We start from the raw sequence: 16,807 nt of genomic DNA on the forward strand, positions 1-16,807 counted from the left end.
GAAGCATCTCTCGATTGGGTAGCACCAGCGGCCCTGGACAGGCCCCCCATCCTTGCTTCATACGGGAGATGCATAATCAAATGCTGCATTGGAAGGAAGAAGCCAGGTGGAAAGATCTTCTCCAACTTACATACCAACACAGGTGCCACTGCTTCCAAGGCTAGCAACACGGACCGAGATACCTCCTTGGCACAAAGCTAGCGAAAGAAGTAGCTTAACTCTGCCAGCACGACCCAAATGTGGTCAGGGACATAGCCTCGAACCATCACCGGAAGAAGCCGCTCAATCCATATGTGGTAGTCATGACTCTTCATCCCTAAGACTCGCAGAGTATTTAAGTTCACTCCCCTCCTCAGATTCACTGCATATCCATCAGGGAACATTAATGTCTTTATCCATTCAAGTACTTCCCTCCTATGCTTCCTGGCCAAGACAAAATCGGCCTTAGGCCTACTCCAATTCTTGCGGCCAGTAGGAGGCCGCATCTCCTGACTTGGCCTATCACACAATGTTGCCAGATCCAGTCTAGCCTTAACATTGTCCTTTGACTTATCAGAAATGTCCATCATGGTTGCCCAAAGTGCCTCGGCGACATTCTTTTCAGTGTGCATTACATCAATGTGATGTGGCACAAGAAGGTCATCATAATACGGGAGCCTCGTCAAACCCGACCTATGAGTCCACATATGTTGCTCACCATATCCCTCGAATTTGCCATCCTTTTTATTGAAAACAAGAGCATCTATCTGAGCATGAACCTCGGCGCAAGTCAACATGCACGGTGGAGGGTCCGTGACTTCGACACCTTTTGTAAAGTTCTTGGTGTCTTTTCTAAACGAATGCTCAAGAGGTAGGAATTGACGATGTTTGTCGAACGACGAAAACTTGCCACCACTCTTCAACCAGAAGAACCTCACACGGTCCTTGCATACTGGACATCCCAACTTCCCATGAATACACCAACCACAGAATATCCCATACGCTAGGAAGTCATGCATGGAGTACTGGTACCAAACACGCATTGTGAAGTTTGTCTTCGTAGCTCGGTCGTATGTTACTACCCCTTCATCCCAAGCTTTGATCAAATCATCAATCAACGGCTCCATCCACACACCCATACGTTTCCCCGGGTGTTCAGGAATTACCAACGATAAGAAGATCATGCGTCGTTGCAAGATGACACCGGGGGGGAGATTGAGTGGGACAACAAACACGGGCCAACATGTGTACGAGGCAGCCAATAGTCTGTAGGGATTGAAGCCATCTGTTGCAAGTGCAACACGTACATTACGAGCCTCTGCAGCCTTCTCCTGATGAATACCATCAAAATGGGTCCATGCTTCACCATCGGATGGATGTACCATCTTGTCAGGATTATATCGACGGCCATTTTTGTGCCACATCATCTGCTTTGCGGTCTCCTCAGTCATGTATAGCCGTTGAAGCCTCGGTAAGAAGGGAAGGTACCGTAGGATCTTAGCGGGGATGTCCAGCTGCCGAGTGCTACCATCACCGGACTCTACCTCTAGGAACCTAGAGGAGCCACGCTCTGGACAATACTTTGCATTCTCATATTGTTTCCTGAATAGGATGCAGCCTTTCGGACAAGCATGTATCTTCTCATATGGCATCTTTAGAGCACGAAGAAGTTTCTGTGAGTCGTACATGCTCTTCGGCAGAACGTGACCCGCCGGAAGCAATGTGCCAATAATTGTCAGCAAGTCGTCGAAGTGTTGTCGACTCATGCTACACCTGGACTTGAAGTCCATCACACGACCAATGGCATCGAGCTGTGAGACTGATGTATGGCCGTGGAGGGGTTTCTGAGCCGAGTCCAGCATGTCATAATATGCCTTGGCGGTAGGCTCGGGATCCTCCTCCGTAACTCCTCCAACAAAGTTTCCATGACCAAAGTCATCTAACATGTCTGCTACCCCACCATCATCAAAACCCTCGACACGTGGTCTCATAACCTCCTCCCTCGTGCGATCACCTTCACCGTGGTAGGTCCATCGGGTATAGCCCTGCATAAACCCAAACTTGCAAAGATGCTGCCCCATGACCTCCTTCGTACGCTTCCGTGTGTTTGCACACTTTCCGCATGGACACCAGGTCATACGGGCGCCTTTAGCCCCGGTGAATGCTTGCTCTAAGAAAGCCTCGGTCTTCTCAATCCATTCCAAGGAGATGTCTCTCTGACCTGGGTGGCCGGTGTACATCCACTAACGGTCATCCATCCTCTAACATATCATGCAGTAATGTAAGAACGGAATGCATCTATACGATAGCCCTATTAACTAATAGGTGAGGATAGGTCCTAATCCCACCCGAGGATGCATAGATGGGGTTAGTTTCCATGTCCACTCCGATCCGGGATGAAATTTCGGCAGCACCTCCCTGCTGTTCTCCAAATACACATCCCGACGGGGAGGTTGTGTACCCGGAGAACAACAGGGAGGTGATGCTGAAACTCTATCTCAGATCGGAGTGGACCCGGAAACTAACCCCATCTACGCATCCTCGGGCTGTCCAAATAATGTGGACAATTCGAAACAGATACGGTCGTTTCCAACCGTATCTCTTTCGAACGGGAGACGCCTAACTCGGTTACGTAAACTACGACACAAATAGAATGCGCGGTTATACCTTGGGTGGCGGTAAAGTCAGGCTAGCGGTGCAGGCAGACCCACGGCTTCGAGGAACGCCTGTGCTCCCACGACCTAACGTCCTCCTGCAAAAATAATAGTGTCAAATGAAAATTTTGGTAGCATCTCCCTTACACGAGGAGCCAAGCTAGTGCTACAAATATAAGAACTATTGCACTATTGCAGTTCACAGCTGTAGCCAAAATATTATACTTTCACAGCAAGTGTAGAAGTAGAATCTTCTAATTGCACTATTGCAGTTCAAATACAAATAGAACAATAAAACAGTCTTACTTGTAGTGTTGTCTGAAACACTAAAACAGTCCCTATAAACAGGCCTTCGCTTTATTATTCAGTTGCTACGAATACACACAACAGGAGCAAAGTTTCGGTCCACAGTAGAAACAGAAAGAAATAAAAAAACAGCTTCTGTTGACAAGTTTAGCAAGGCACCGAACGAGACCGTACATCCAATGCTTTCAGAAACGATAATATAGATCATGTTAAACAATCGTATAGCCTCTATAGATCTGCTCTTCAATAAACGAAGACCTCGTAACATGCATGGAAGGCCAAAATCAAATGGGGACGGATTTGATTCGGCATCACCTTGGATCCGGCGGTCGCGGCTCCGACGGTAGTGGATCCGGCGAGTGTGGCTCCGGCGGTCGGGGGTGGGCGCAGCTCCGGCAGTCCCATGCGGGCGCGGCTCCGGCAGAGGCGAGCGCGGCTCCGGCAGAGGCGAGCGCGGCTCCGGCAGAGGCGAGCGCGACTTCGGCAGGGGAGGGCGAGGCGGCGTGCGAGCAGGGCAGGGGCGGGCGCGGCTTCGGCAGGGGAGGGCAAGGCGGCGTTGCGAGCAGGCAGGGGAGGGCGAGCACGGCCTTGCGAGAGAGGAGAGCAGCTGAGCGACTTAGGGAGAAGGAGAGGGGCGCACGGCCTTAGGAGTGTTTCCTTTTTTTTAGAATCACATCTTTGCCGTGTGCTGCGATCTGGCTCACGGCGAATATTTTTTTACTTATTTTTTTATTTTTTCTTTCTAAAAACTCTTTGCCGTATGTTCCACTTCTAACACACGGCAAACATTGTGCTGCTGCAAGTAGCACACGGCAAACAGTTAACACAATTTTAGGTATCAATTGTGTACTTTTTTTCTTTACAAGTATACTTACTTAATAAAACAAATTTTTTATGTAATTTCTTTATCAAATGAACTTCACAATGTATATTCCATGTTTACAAACATATTACAGCATTATTTCATGCATCTATTTCTTTAATTTGAATTTTCTCGTTTCAAAATCAATACATGCTAAATATAATTAAGAAATAACAAATGATTCCAAAAAATTTCCAAATTTGGACACGACACAGCCTATGTGGTGTAGTGCCTATAGAAAAAGTTTCGAAATCAAACTCAAATATGAAAGTCGAATCTACTCCAACTCATGCTCATTCACTCATAACTCTCTCAAACTTCTTCAAAGATTATTTGGTTTCTACACATCATATAGGGCAACTTTTTCGAAATCTTTCCAAACTTTTTTTATGGCCTCTATGTATGAAAACATGACATATGTACAAGTTTTAGAATTTATAGAATAAAATAACATTTATTAGAATTTTTAAAAAGTACCGACGCATGTTTAGCGTCGTGTCTCCTAACCACGGCATTCGAAAGTCATTTCCGTTTCGAATGTGTGTTCTCAGACAGGGTTGGGTAACATGAATATCCTTTTTCCGATATTTTATTCCAACAATTTTACTGAGTCGTAGTTCAAATTTGACTGCATCCGGAAAAATGAAATTAAATGTTGTTAATTGCAAAAATATAGCAAACATGTTTCAAACTTTATGAAATTTGATTATGGAGTTACAAATGGTGAGTGTGTAGACAAGAAAAAATTTGGAGAGCAAAATCTGAAAAAAGAAAAAAAGACAAACTGTTTGCCGTGTGCTGCACCCTTGGCACACGGCAAAGTTTCTGTTTGCGTGTGCCAGCATCAAGCACACGGCAAACCAAGGCTTTGCCGTGTGCCTAACGGCAACACACGGCAAACGTTGACGGCTGGCGGTGGGCGTTAGCGTGAGGTTAGCTTTTGTCGTGTGCCCCGTCTTTGCCGTGTGTTGCTCACGGCAAAGATTTGAGTTCGCCGTGTGTCTGGTGTTTGCCGTGAGCAACACACGGCAAAGGCCAAGTATACCGTGTGCCTAGCTTTTGTCGTGTGCGTGGCCTAAGCACACGGCAAACCCGACATTTGCCGTGTGTTGCTCACGGCAAACAGGCAGGCACACGGCAAAGGCCGGCTCTCCGGTAGTGACGAAGAGATAACGGGAGACAACCCATCGTAGGGTTTGCACTGTGTAAAGTCATCTCAACGTTCACAGTTGGACTTGTCCTAAAAGTGTGTAACCCAACCAATTGACTAATACATACATATATATTTTAGAACAACGTTGCACGTACTGCAGATCAGATCTATATATACCAACGTGTAGGTATAATTAAAATGTTATTATGATCGAGACTAACCTTATTATTACCTGCTGGTGCAATATGAGTAGTGAGTAGTGACAGCGATATGCTGCGCCTGCGTTAGAAATTCTAAAAAAGGATACTTGTATGTGAAGCACCTCCGATCCATTGCAGGTTTCCAGTGTGAGAGCGAGCACAAGACAGCTAGGGCTCAGTGCTGGAAAGCGAAGCAGCTGCTAGGCACCAAGGGCCAGCCGGCAGAGCAGATGACCTCCAAAGCTAGCTTGTCAAAACCGTGTACCATCTTTTATTCAGAAACGGCTGATAATACCAATGCACAGCTCTTTGGCCATGTCTCCAACTTTTATAATAACCCCATGGACGCAAACTTCACTATCGTCTGCTGGATCGTCAAACCTTCGTTTACCAATCCCCAAAACCGTCGAACCATCGTGGAGTCTAGGTAGGCGGCCATGGAGAGTGGCAGCAACATGGAATCCAAGGCGGCGTCAGCCGGCTACGAGGCCATGACCTCACCGATGCTGGAGCCGGTGGCGGCAGCAGCAGGCGGGGCCACTGCACGAGAGGACGACGAGGTGGCGCCGCCGGCACCGGGGTCTGGAGAGGCGCCGCCGCTGGCACCAGCTGCCAGCCCGAAGCCGTACTACGAGTGTGTCTTCTGCAAGCGTGGGTTCACCACGGCGCAGGCGCTCGGCGGCCACATGAACATCCACCGCCGTGACCGCGCGAAGCCGACCCGCGACTCGCCAACCTCGTCCGGCATAACAACGGTGTCCCGGAACGTCGAGTGCTATAACAAGTACCGCCACTTGTTGGCGCCGTCGTCGTATCCCCCAGCAGTACAGCCGATTCCGATCCCGATCGGTGCCGGCAGCAGCTTCGGCATGTACTACACGAGTTCGGTGGCGGCGGCAGGGGCTAGGCTGGACGCGGAGGGTGGGAACCCTAACAGCGTCAGCCCCAGGGAGCTCAGCCTGTTCGACGAGGCCAGCCGTGATCAAGACTTACACCTGGGCCTCGGGCGCCTGCAGGGGCACATCGTCGTCGTCGGCGAAGGATCAGGCGCGGCGGCCGAGGGGTCGTCAGAGCGGCAGGAGTCGGGTGAGCCGGAAAGGGAGCTGGACTTGGAGCTCAGGCTTGGGCGTTGTCCCAGCAGGCATTGATCATCACATGGCAGTGCATACAGTTCTCTGAACAAGATAAGACTGCCAGTATGCCTGCATCCATGTATATGGTTTATGTGATATATGCATGGTGCTAAATTGATTATTGGTGCATTTGTTTTTTTTGTTTGTTTCTTCTTACCTGTATGTATGTATGTATGTATGCATCTTATTACCATGTTTTTGTGGTACATATGGCAGCTGTTTGTTTTGTTGCTCATTTTTCACTGTGGCCTTCTAGACATTCTATGGACAATTTTATGCTACATATTTGGTTTTTCCTTAATTTGCTCGTTACTCTTATTGTTGCTAATATCGTTATCATAAAGCTGAATGTGTACTACTTATTTCTCTGTCATAGTAATTGCAATAGAAAGATTTGTGTTGATAGATCGAAACCGGCGAATGGACTTATGACATGCATCTCTGTTAGAAGACACACATTCCAGAGAGATTTGATTATATTTACAACTCAATTACCCTATATTATTATGCATCCTGAAACCTTGTGTCCCTGCAGGCTGTTGCAGAAAGTAAATAGTTTAGGGAACCACTGAAATGCTTTCAGCAATCAATCCTCTTTATATTAGATATTAGGATGTGAAGAACATTACATATTGTGATGGGTCAAATGCAGGGTCACTACAGCTTAAGGCAAAGCTCAACAAAACTTACAATCTGACTGTTGATCAGTTTCATTTATAAAGTTCGGTAATTCTCTTTTACATAGATGCAAGGTGGAGCAACAATTGTGGACCAAGGTTGGTTAGAACTTCAATAAGGTAAATACTATTGAGCTAATTTGTATTACATGATTAAATGTAACTTATTTCTAGTGGTCCTTTAATTTTTTTTGTTGGAATATCCATTTTGAGAAGTGTATCTTGTAAAAGGCAGTTCTAGGGATAAGTAAGGCCTTCACCAAGTGAAACAACTTATCTGAAACCTCATGGAACCATGCATGCATGGTAGATATATGAGAGAGCTAGGGAGATCGATGAGATTAAGGCTGGTGAGATGTGATGAGGGATCGATGAGATCTAATTAGATTGTGTGTCATCATTTGATCTTTGTTGGATATTTCTTTGCGGAGTGAGCGCTAAAGGAAGATGGAAGAAAACACCATACAATAAGTAATAGATACGTACTTCAGGTTTTTTATACATGCATTTTGAGAGTTTGGTACATGCAGGTATATGAATGATTGCCCTCTCACGCACCTTTATTATGTTTGTTGATCTTGATCTTTCATGCTAACAGTGTTTTCTTATCTGAAGGAATATTATAAATGGGTAAAACATATGCTAATATTTCTTCCTTTATCTTTAGGGTATAATTTTCTTCACTTATAGTTAGCACTGCTAATGCTTTCTTATCTGAAGGAAAATTATAAATGAACAAAGTAGCAAAGATCTGAATCATGTCTGTGGTATACTTTGCTTCACTAATAGTTAGCACTGCTAATGTCAATCTGGTTCAAACTTATCAAATTGAGTAATATTATCACTTTTCAGGTTGTAAGTGAACATTTTTATTCAAATTAATGTGGTATACTCTATTTTGTGTTTTGTAATGAGCATGTTTTATTTCCTTCACAATGGAATTGCAACTACGGTGCTAGGTTTTAACTTGGTGATGCACTTGGATTGTTTGGTTCACTTGGTGATACACTTATTGCACTTTTCCTTATATGTGATATGTGTGATAAATGTGATATATGTGTGATAAATATGATATATGTGTGATATGTGTGATAAATGTGATATATGTGTGATGTACAAACTATTTTGATTTATTGGAATGCAAAAAAACAAAAACAAAATAACCTGGAAAGTTGCTTTGCCAAGTGCACCAACCAAGGCACTCGGCAAAGATGTAGGCTTTGTCTAGTACAAAAGCAAAAATACTCGGCAAAGAATTTCTGAAAAAAAAAATAATTTATTTGCCTAGTGCCTCGGCACTCGGCAAAGAATTTCTGAAAAAAAAAATTCTTTGCCTAGTGCCCTATGTACGACATTCGGCAAAGAATTTGCCTAGTGCCTGTAAGTAGGCCACTCGGCAAAGAATTACTAGAAAAAAATTATTTTCTTGTCGAGTGCCTCGCCATGTTAGTACTCGGTAAAGTCTCATTAGCGTTTGATCTCTGTTCGCGTCGCTTTTTTTGCCGAGGGTTACCACGACACTCAAAAAATATTTTGCCGAGTGTTCGACGAAAAACACTCGACAAAGTTTTCTTTGCCGACATTTTTTTGCCGTCTATGCTTTGCTGAGTGCAACACTCGGCAAAGCCTCTGCCGAGTGTTTTAGTGCCTTTGCCGAGTGTCTTGGGCACTAGACAAAGCTTCCAAATCCAGTAGTGTTACCTCTAACTGGGGTCTGAAATTTGTGCATCACAATAGAGGTACATTTTGTATATATAAGCTAACTGGATGTCATTGCCTCCCATTTGTGTATGTCATTATTTCATTGCAAGGGAAGTGTATCCTAAGTGACCCTTCACATTTATTTGAGTTTTGCATAATAGTCTAGGGTGACTCTTGGACCATTTAATTTACTCAGCCAAAGCACCAACATCCAACAGAGAGATAGAGGTTCCAACCATGATTTGGCATCCCTCTGTGATCTAAATCCATATGTCATCAAGGCCATGCTTATATATATTATGAATTGCTTAACCGGCAAACCTAATCTTTCAGGACTGCTCCATGCTTCTGTTCTGATAAAGTATTTCACTGTTGCTAGCTAGCTGTTTCCCATTTTGGTTGCAAGTACAGAAATATGTCGTCCATAAAGAAAGTAGCCAGTAAAAACAAAATTGTAGTCTCATGGATATGAATATCAAGTACAAATAATTTGAAATTAATTATTTTTGAATTTTTCAAATGATCTTAGATGGAGAAATGATCTAACGAAAGTTTTAATACTCGAAAATATTTACAAATATTTATAGTTGATTATTTTTTTCATTTAAAATCATTTAGAGCCCAAAATTATGTTTTAAGATGAATAATTTTGAAATTCATAATTTTGAATTTTTCAAATGACCTACTCCTAAACGAGAGTTGCAGTAATCGGAGAGATCTAAACTTTCAGATTCAGACATTTTTCATTTAAATCCATTTTGTCTCATCAAATATGCATTACAATCTTCAGTCTTTCTGAAGTGAATACAAAAGGAATGTATCTGGTACTTAGTCATAACTACACGTAGGGATTAAGGAAGGAACGTGTGTAGGACTGATGTTGTGAGTTTGTACGTGCCATAATGTCCTTGGTCGTCCGTGCGATGATCACCATACAACGGCCATCCCCATCTTCGTCACTAGGATCGGCACGCTCATTGTGTGCGGGTGTCTTTCTGGTTCTTGATGACCATATGCATCACGCCGAACACATCTCTACTGTAATAGACCAATCAAAAATTACGTCCCCATACTAGAAGCTCAATACAGGTGGTTCTTAACCTATTTTTACGGTCATTTTACAGAATCACTAGTGCTAAGGCTAGTGGAAATGAATCTTTCTACTGATAGTTAATTGAAAACTGCCGGAAAACGATTTTTACAGGCGGTTCGGTTAACATAACCGCCTATAGAAATCAATTTCCACAGGCGGTTGTGTTATGTCAACCCCCAATGGAAATGCTTGTCTAGAAAATATAAGTTGGGTTTTAAAAATAGGTAAAAAAATTAATCATGAGGAAGTCGCATATTTTTTTTTGTGTAAAATCACGTGCTATGCGGCTAGTAGGATTTGAACCGGCACCTTCATGTAGCCTCCTCTACGACTCCACCTATCACTTAATTGTGTCTATACTAGAGTTTGGTTTTCCACATATTATCCTAAGCCGAGCAAACATTAATTGTTTGAGACCCTAAATAGATTCAAATGGAAAAGTTGTCAGCTACAAAATTACATAAGACTTTTCAAGATCTATAACTTTTATATTGGTAGTTTCTCCATCCGATGTAATTTACAAAATTTAAATTTCAAATTTGATAAATTCTAATGTAGTTTTCAATGACAAGATGATTTCAAATGAAAAAATTATGCTCTACTGAAATGTTTCCACTAGCGTTTTTTGAGTCGGAACCGCCCGATTTCTTTTCACTAATGTTTTTTAATTGGAACCGTCTGTAAAAATTATGCTCTAATGCCAGCATAGAGCTTTTCTGTACTGATGCCAGCTGAGACAGCCCAACCACTATGAACCAAAGATTTTGTACCCAGAATTTAAACATCATTAAGACCAACGATTCGTAATCTTCTTTCAAAGACTTCAGCACAATCTAAGTGCCAATGTTTTTGGATGATGCCAGGCTTCAACACTGCTAGCCCCTTCAAACTTGCGCAATGCATCGCTTAGCCTAGGTTCAATTCCTGCCTAGTGCTCCTTTTATTTTCTTGCCCCAATTTTGCACCCTCGAGGCCCCAATGCCCCGACACAGCCTGCCACTAGTACACATAACTGGTTCCCAAACCCTTTCCACTGGCGTTTAGAACCGTCTGCGTTGGGTGCCTGTGGGGCGGGTAACCTGGAACTATCCGTAGAAATTTATTTCTACAGGCGGTTCAATTATGCCACAACCATATATACATGCTTATTAGACTATGAACCATATATTTACTTTTTACTGCTTATGAGCATTGAGTGTGGTCAAGCTGTGTAGACCCTTAGGAGCTTGTCATGCGGTTAAAATCAAGATTCACTTGCACGTTCACTCATACATGCTGCTTCTACTCCGGAAGTACGCATCCACATACATCCACTCATTTCCATATCCAGATTCACCCAAAATTATTCTACTCCTATTTAGGAGAGAATAGCCAAAAACATTATCTATCTCTGTTATTCCCCGTGAAATAAATGCTTGAGATATTTTGGTTACTACCACTTGCTACATTATTCCAGGAGGGTGAGTGCTCTGAAAAAAAGAGTGAATACGAGGAAATAAAAAGGGGCAAGTGCCCGCAACCTCGAAAAAAAGAGAAAAAGTGAGACGAGAGGTAAAAATAGACAAGTGTCCGACAGTAGAATTAGGGGTACAAGATACCCACCTGAGAGAAAAGAAAAATAAAATATAGAGCATCTCATTCCCCTCAAAAGCCTCAAGTGCAAGGAAGGTACGTGCCCCTCAAAAGAGCAAAAGTAGAATTAGATTTTCACCATTATCACCATTCATTCGCCACACACACATCTTGATTTGACCTATTGACTTGTTCTTCTGGATCCATGATTTGACTATGCAATAAATGTCTTGTAAGTATGTATTAGCTGTCTCCCACCTATGAGCTCCGGATATCAAAATCTTATTAGAGTAGGGTGAGAGAGAAGGCAATGCCACTATGCCTCATACCAAAAATACCACATACTTTGAGAGAAGGCGTACACCATTACTGCCTTGGTAAGGATCCAGAAATACCACAAAAAAAGAGGCTAGAGAGAGTCATACAAGGAATCTCTGAGTTTTATTTGAAAATCTGCAAAAACTCCAGAGCTACAGTTAATCGAAGAACAAGAGACTTGGCGCTTGACTAGACCGTTCTATCTTTAACTGCTCAAGACACAAGTGACGGTTGCAAGCCCCATGGTGGAAGGAAAATGAGTAAGTTTGAACGCATGTGTACCTTTAAGGCATGAAACCACTACAGAAACTCTTGAGTCCATCCTTGCTCAGGGATGAGCAAAGGTTAAGCTTGGGGGAGCTTGTTGACGGTCCTTAATGCTCACATTTAACCGTCAACTAATTATGGAAAAGAATCCAAATGCAACCGACACCTAGACTTAGGGTTTTATCTGACAGAATTCTACGAGTTTTGGTGTTTGTCTATTTCTACAGGGGGTTATGAGGAAATATGGAGGAAAGGCCCACACGTCGGGTTTACATAGAGATATTAACGTGTGCGCCAATTTTCTATCATCTAGAAGACTCCAGAAGCCACGGGAACGAACGGGAGGCCGAGCGGGCCCAGGGGCAGGGTGCCCGCCCTCCCCCCTTGGGCGCCCACCCTGCCCTGGTGACCAATCAGGGCAGGTCTCGCGGATCGTGCTCCACCGCCTTTGAGGATCAAGGAAAACCGTGCGATTAAGGTCGGTTTGATCCGACGGCCCACATTCATTTGGAAGGGCTATATAAGCAGGCCTCTGGCCCCTGGAGAACATACCTCTTCTACAAAATCAAAGCTAAGGTTTCAATTATTCATCCAAGTAGAGAGGATCCCTTCTAGTTGTAATCTAGAAAATAGGGAGAGAGAAGAGGAGAGCGGAGGAGGAGCCGGATCTGTCGGATCTTCCTCAACATTATACTTTTGCAGCAACTGGTTCGTTCTTCATCGTTCTCCAAGTTCTTCAATTCATAATTCCTGAGTTCTTTAATTACTTTTATTTACATTCAAGTTATTTATTGGATTCCCGCTTGCATCAAGTGCTCTAGTCTTTGAAATGCTAGAGTAGTAATTAATAGATTAGACGTGGTGTTTAGTCTTGCAATTACCTGGAATTACACTCAATCCTGTGGATTGTTGTGGTAGCCCTAGGGTAGTGACAGCCCTACCGGTCAACGTATTCCACCTCGTTCGGATTGGTGTTTGTAGGACCGAAGTCAGAGCTTCCTAGCCCCCTTCTTATCTCTTTATCTCTTTCTATGGTTAGTGTTCTGATGTCCTGAAATAAATAATCTTTGAAGTAATTCTTGATTCTTAGATCAACTAGAGAACTCTCAAGAAACTTCCTCTCTTCCCACCAAAAATAATTATATAGTTATCCTTGGGCAATCTTGAATCTTAATTAGTACACCCACGTTCCCTGTGGAAAATCGATACTCTGGAATACTTCCGGGTGAAAGCTACATCGGTATCCGTGGGCTTGCGGATTTTTCTGTTTGCGTTTAAAATACCCAACAGTATGCATGCATACTTAACATATATACTACTTTAGATGGTTTAGTATGATCACATACTTCGTCTACATACACTTCATCGGCCCATATACACCCTAAATCTAGAGATACACACATGGAAGTAACTACTACTGGGAGTAAAAATGAATTATCATATATATATACGGTAGCGCTATTCTACACTCTAGGTGTAGAATATTATTCTACACCGCACGTCAAAACTGAGCTGAAAAAATACTGAGTAGTACTGAACAATGTTCAGTATTATCTAGTAGTACACTCAGGACCACAAAATACTGAACAATATTGAAACATGAATACTGAACGATACTATATTCTCTTTAGTATAACACTTCGGTGTAGAATAGTATTATACACCTAGGGTGTAGAATAGCACTTATAAACACGTATGTGTGCATACTCGAGCTAATCATGCATCTAATGTATTTAGTATGTACTCATACGTCCAGCCAGTACAATATATATACCCAGGAAAAAAACAGTATAATATAATATGTATGTCCGCATACTCTTAAGCACGCATACATTATCCTAGGAAACAAGTATGTGCTCATACACTCCTGTGTGTATGTAATCATACTTTGATAAAATATACTTTAATTCATGAGTATGTAATCATACTTTAATCAATGAGTATGTATCCGTACTTTAGTTAAATCAGTCTATTTGTTTTATTGCTTTATTAATTAAATCAGTTTGTTTGTTGCATGCGCCACTCCTTATCGGATCCTTTTGATATCCACTGACCCACTATGCACGGTGGCCCGCGGGGACACGGACTGGCTGGCTGGAACCACGCTACTAGCGAGAGTACAAAAACCTTATCCTATATAAGGATAATTCCTTTTTACTGCCGGTAGTATAGTATTTACTCTCTCCCGTACGCTCATCAGATCTCCCACTCACGTTTGGCTGTGGTGGCACCGCCTAACGGATTGAAAAAAGTTGACCCGACCCGTTAATTAATTAGGCGTCCGCAAGCACAGGAAAGCAGCGGCGGCTTTCCTATGGTCACGCCTCGCGTTCATCCTCAATCCACAGGTGGCGTCAGGCCTAGGCGTCCTCCAGTGGAGGCACGACCACTCCAACGTGCCAGACGGCCCTTGGCGGCGGCGTGGCCAGGACCGCGTGCTCGGCGGTCCTCGGCGGCAACACGCCCTCCCATATCGACGGATCTGGCGACTTCGACCTTCCCCTCCCCACTGCAACAGCGTCGGCCTCTTCTGCCTGCACCAGGGATGACGCTCTCCCACCACCACTCCATGGATGGCGAGTAGGGGCTTGTCCTACACTGGCGGATCTAGTTGACTGCGTAAATCTGGTAAGGCAACATTTGTGATTTTTACTAATGCTTTCCTTCTCCATCGATGGAAATTTTTCTCGTTACTCTGTCTCCCCCGCATCTGGATCTTGAACAGGGCTACCAGAGGATGACGAGACAAGCGACGACGTGAAGCCTGTATCTTTTTCAGATGCGGTCCTGTATCGTCAAAACATCAATCGATAATTTTTAGCTTTGAAGTATCCTCGGATACTTCTTTTTTTAGATTGAGGTCTCACTTGAAACTTTCTGGAATTTGTGTGTACCACTAGATACTTCAGATTATAGTAGAGGCAACTCGTACATTGTTCTACATTTTTCTAAAGTATTGTATGCTATTTGACATTTTCTCTTTGTATCTATTCATACTCTTTCGGTGCCAAATGTACATACTACTACAGTATCTTGGACTAGTATTAGTTCATATACTCTATTCAAATATAATTTCTTGAATGTGATTTTGTTTCCAATTACAAATAGTTAATATACTATGCTCGAATGCAGGAGGAGAAACCATTTTTTCAAATTTATTACTCATATTATGTATCATAATAATATTCTCTTTAGAGTTCCATAAACACGTATGTGTGCATACTCCAGCTAATCATGCATCTAATGTATTTAGTATGTACTCATACGTCCAGCCAGTACAATATATATACCCAGGGAAAAAATAGTATAATATAATATATATGTCCGCATACTCTTAAGCACGCGTACATTATCCTAGGAAACAAGTATGTGCTCATACACTCATGTGTGTATGTAATCATACTTTGATAAAAATATACTTTAATTCATGAGTATGTAATCATACTTTAATCAATGAATATGTATCCGTACTTTAGTTAAATCAGTCTGTTTGTTTTATTGCTTTATTAATTAAATCAGTTTGTTTGTTGCATGCGCCACTCCTTATCGGATCCTTTTGATATCCACTAACCCACTACGCACGGTGGCCCGCGGGGACACGGACTGGCTGGCTGGAACCACACGTGCATACTTTCAGGCAAGAGTAACTACTAGCGAGAGTACAAAAAACTTATCCTATATAAGGATAATTCCTTTTTACTGCCGGTAGTATTTACTCTCTCCCGTACGCTCGTCAGATCTCCCACTCACGTTTGGCTGTGGTGGCACGGCCTAACGGATTGAAAAAAGTTGACCCGGCCCGTTAATTAATTAGGCGTCCGCAAGCACAGGAAAGCAGCGCGGCTTCCCTATGGTCACGCCTCGCGTTCATCCTCAATCCACAGGTGGCGTCAGGCCTAGGCGACCTCCAGTGGAGGCACGACCACTCCAACGTGCCAGGCGGCCCTTGGCGGCGGCGTGGCCAGGACCATGCGCTCGGCGGTCCTCGGCGGCAGCACGCCCTCCCATATCGACAGATCTGGCGACTTCGACCTTCCCCTCCCCACTGCAACAGCGTCGGCCTCTTCTGCCTGCACCAGGGACGGCGCTCTCCCACCACCACTCCATGGATGGCGAGTAGGGACTTGTCCTACACTGGCAGATCTAGTTGACTGCATAAATCCGGTAAGGCAACATTTGTGATTTTTACTAATGCTTTCCTTCTCCATCGCTGGAAATTTTTCTCGTTACTATGTCTCCCCCGCATCTGGATCTTGAACAGGGCTACCAGAGGATGACGAGACAAGCGATGACGTGAAGCCTGTATCTTTTTCAGATGCGGTCCTGTATCGTCAAAACATCAATCGATAATTTTTAGCTTTGAAGTATCCTCGGATACTTCTTTTTTTTAGATTGAGGCCTCACTTGAAACTTTCTGGAATTTGTGTGTACCACTAGATACTTCAGATTATAGTAGAGGCAACTCGTACATTGTTCTACATTTTTCTAAAGTATTGTATGCTATTTGACATTTTCTCTTTGTATCTATTCATACTCTTTCGGTGCCAAATGTACATACTACTACAGTATCTTGGACTAGTATTAGTTCGTATACTCTATTCGAATATAATTTCTTGAATGTGATTTTGTTTCCAATTACAAATAGTTAATATACTATGCTCGAATGCAGGAGGAGAAACCTTTTTTTTCAAATTTGTTACTCATATTATGTATCATAATAATATTCTCTTTAGAGTTCCATAAACACGTATGTGTGCATACTCCAGCTAATCATGCATCTAATGTATTTAGTATGTACTCTTACGTCCATCCAGTACAATATATATACCCAGGGAAAAACAGTATAATATAATATGTATGTCCGCATACTCTTAAGCACGCATACATTATCC

At 43.1% G+C, this 16,807-nt stretch overlaps 1 protein-coding gene and 1 long non-coding RNA gene across 2 annotated transcripts; both read left to right on the plus strand.

Moving 5' to 3' along the window:
• Positions 5,592 to 6,302, plus strand: LOC8066638 (transcriptional regulator SUPERMAN). The gene has a single exon (XM_002439435.1). The coding sequence runs from the start codon at positions 5,592 to 5,594 to the stop codon at positions 6,300 to 6,302; it is 711 nt and encodes a 236-aa protein (XP_002439480.1).
• On the plus strand, positions 14,229 to 16,513 carry LOC110430147. Its single transcript, XR_002447418.1, has 2 exons — positions 14,229 to 16,079; positions 16,177 to 16,513. It is a non-coding gene; the product is annotated as an uncharacterized LOC110430147 (long non-coding RNA).

Source organism: Sorghum bicolor, chromosome 9 (assembly GCF_000003195.3).
Source record: "Sorghum bicolor cultivar BTx623 chromosome 9, Sorghum_bicolor_NCBIv3, whole genome shotgun sequence".
NCBI classification, from domain to species: Eukaryota; Viridiplantae; Streptophyta; class Magnoliopsida; order Poales; family Poaceae; genus Sorghum; species Sorghum bicolor.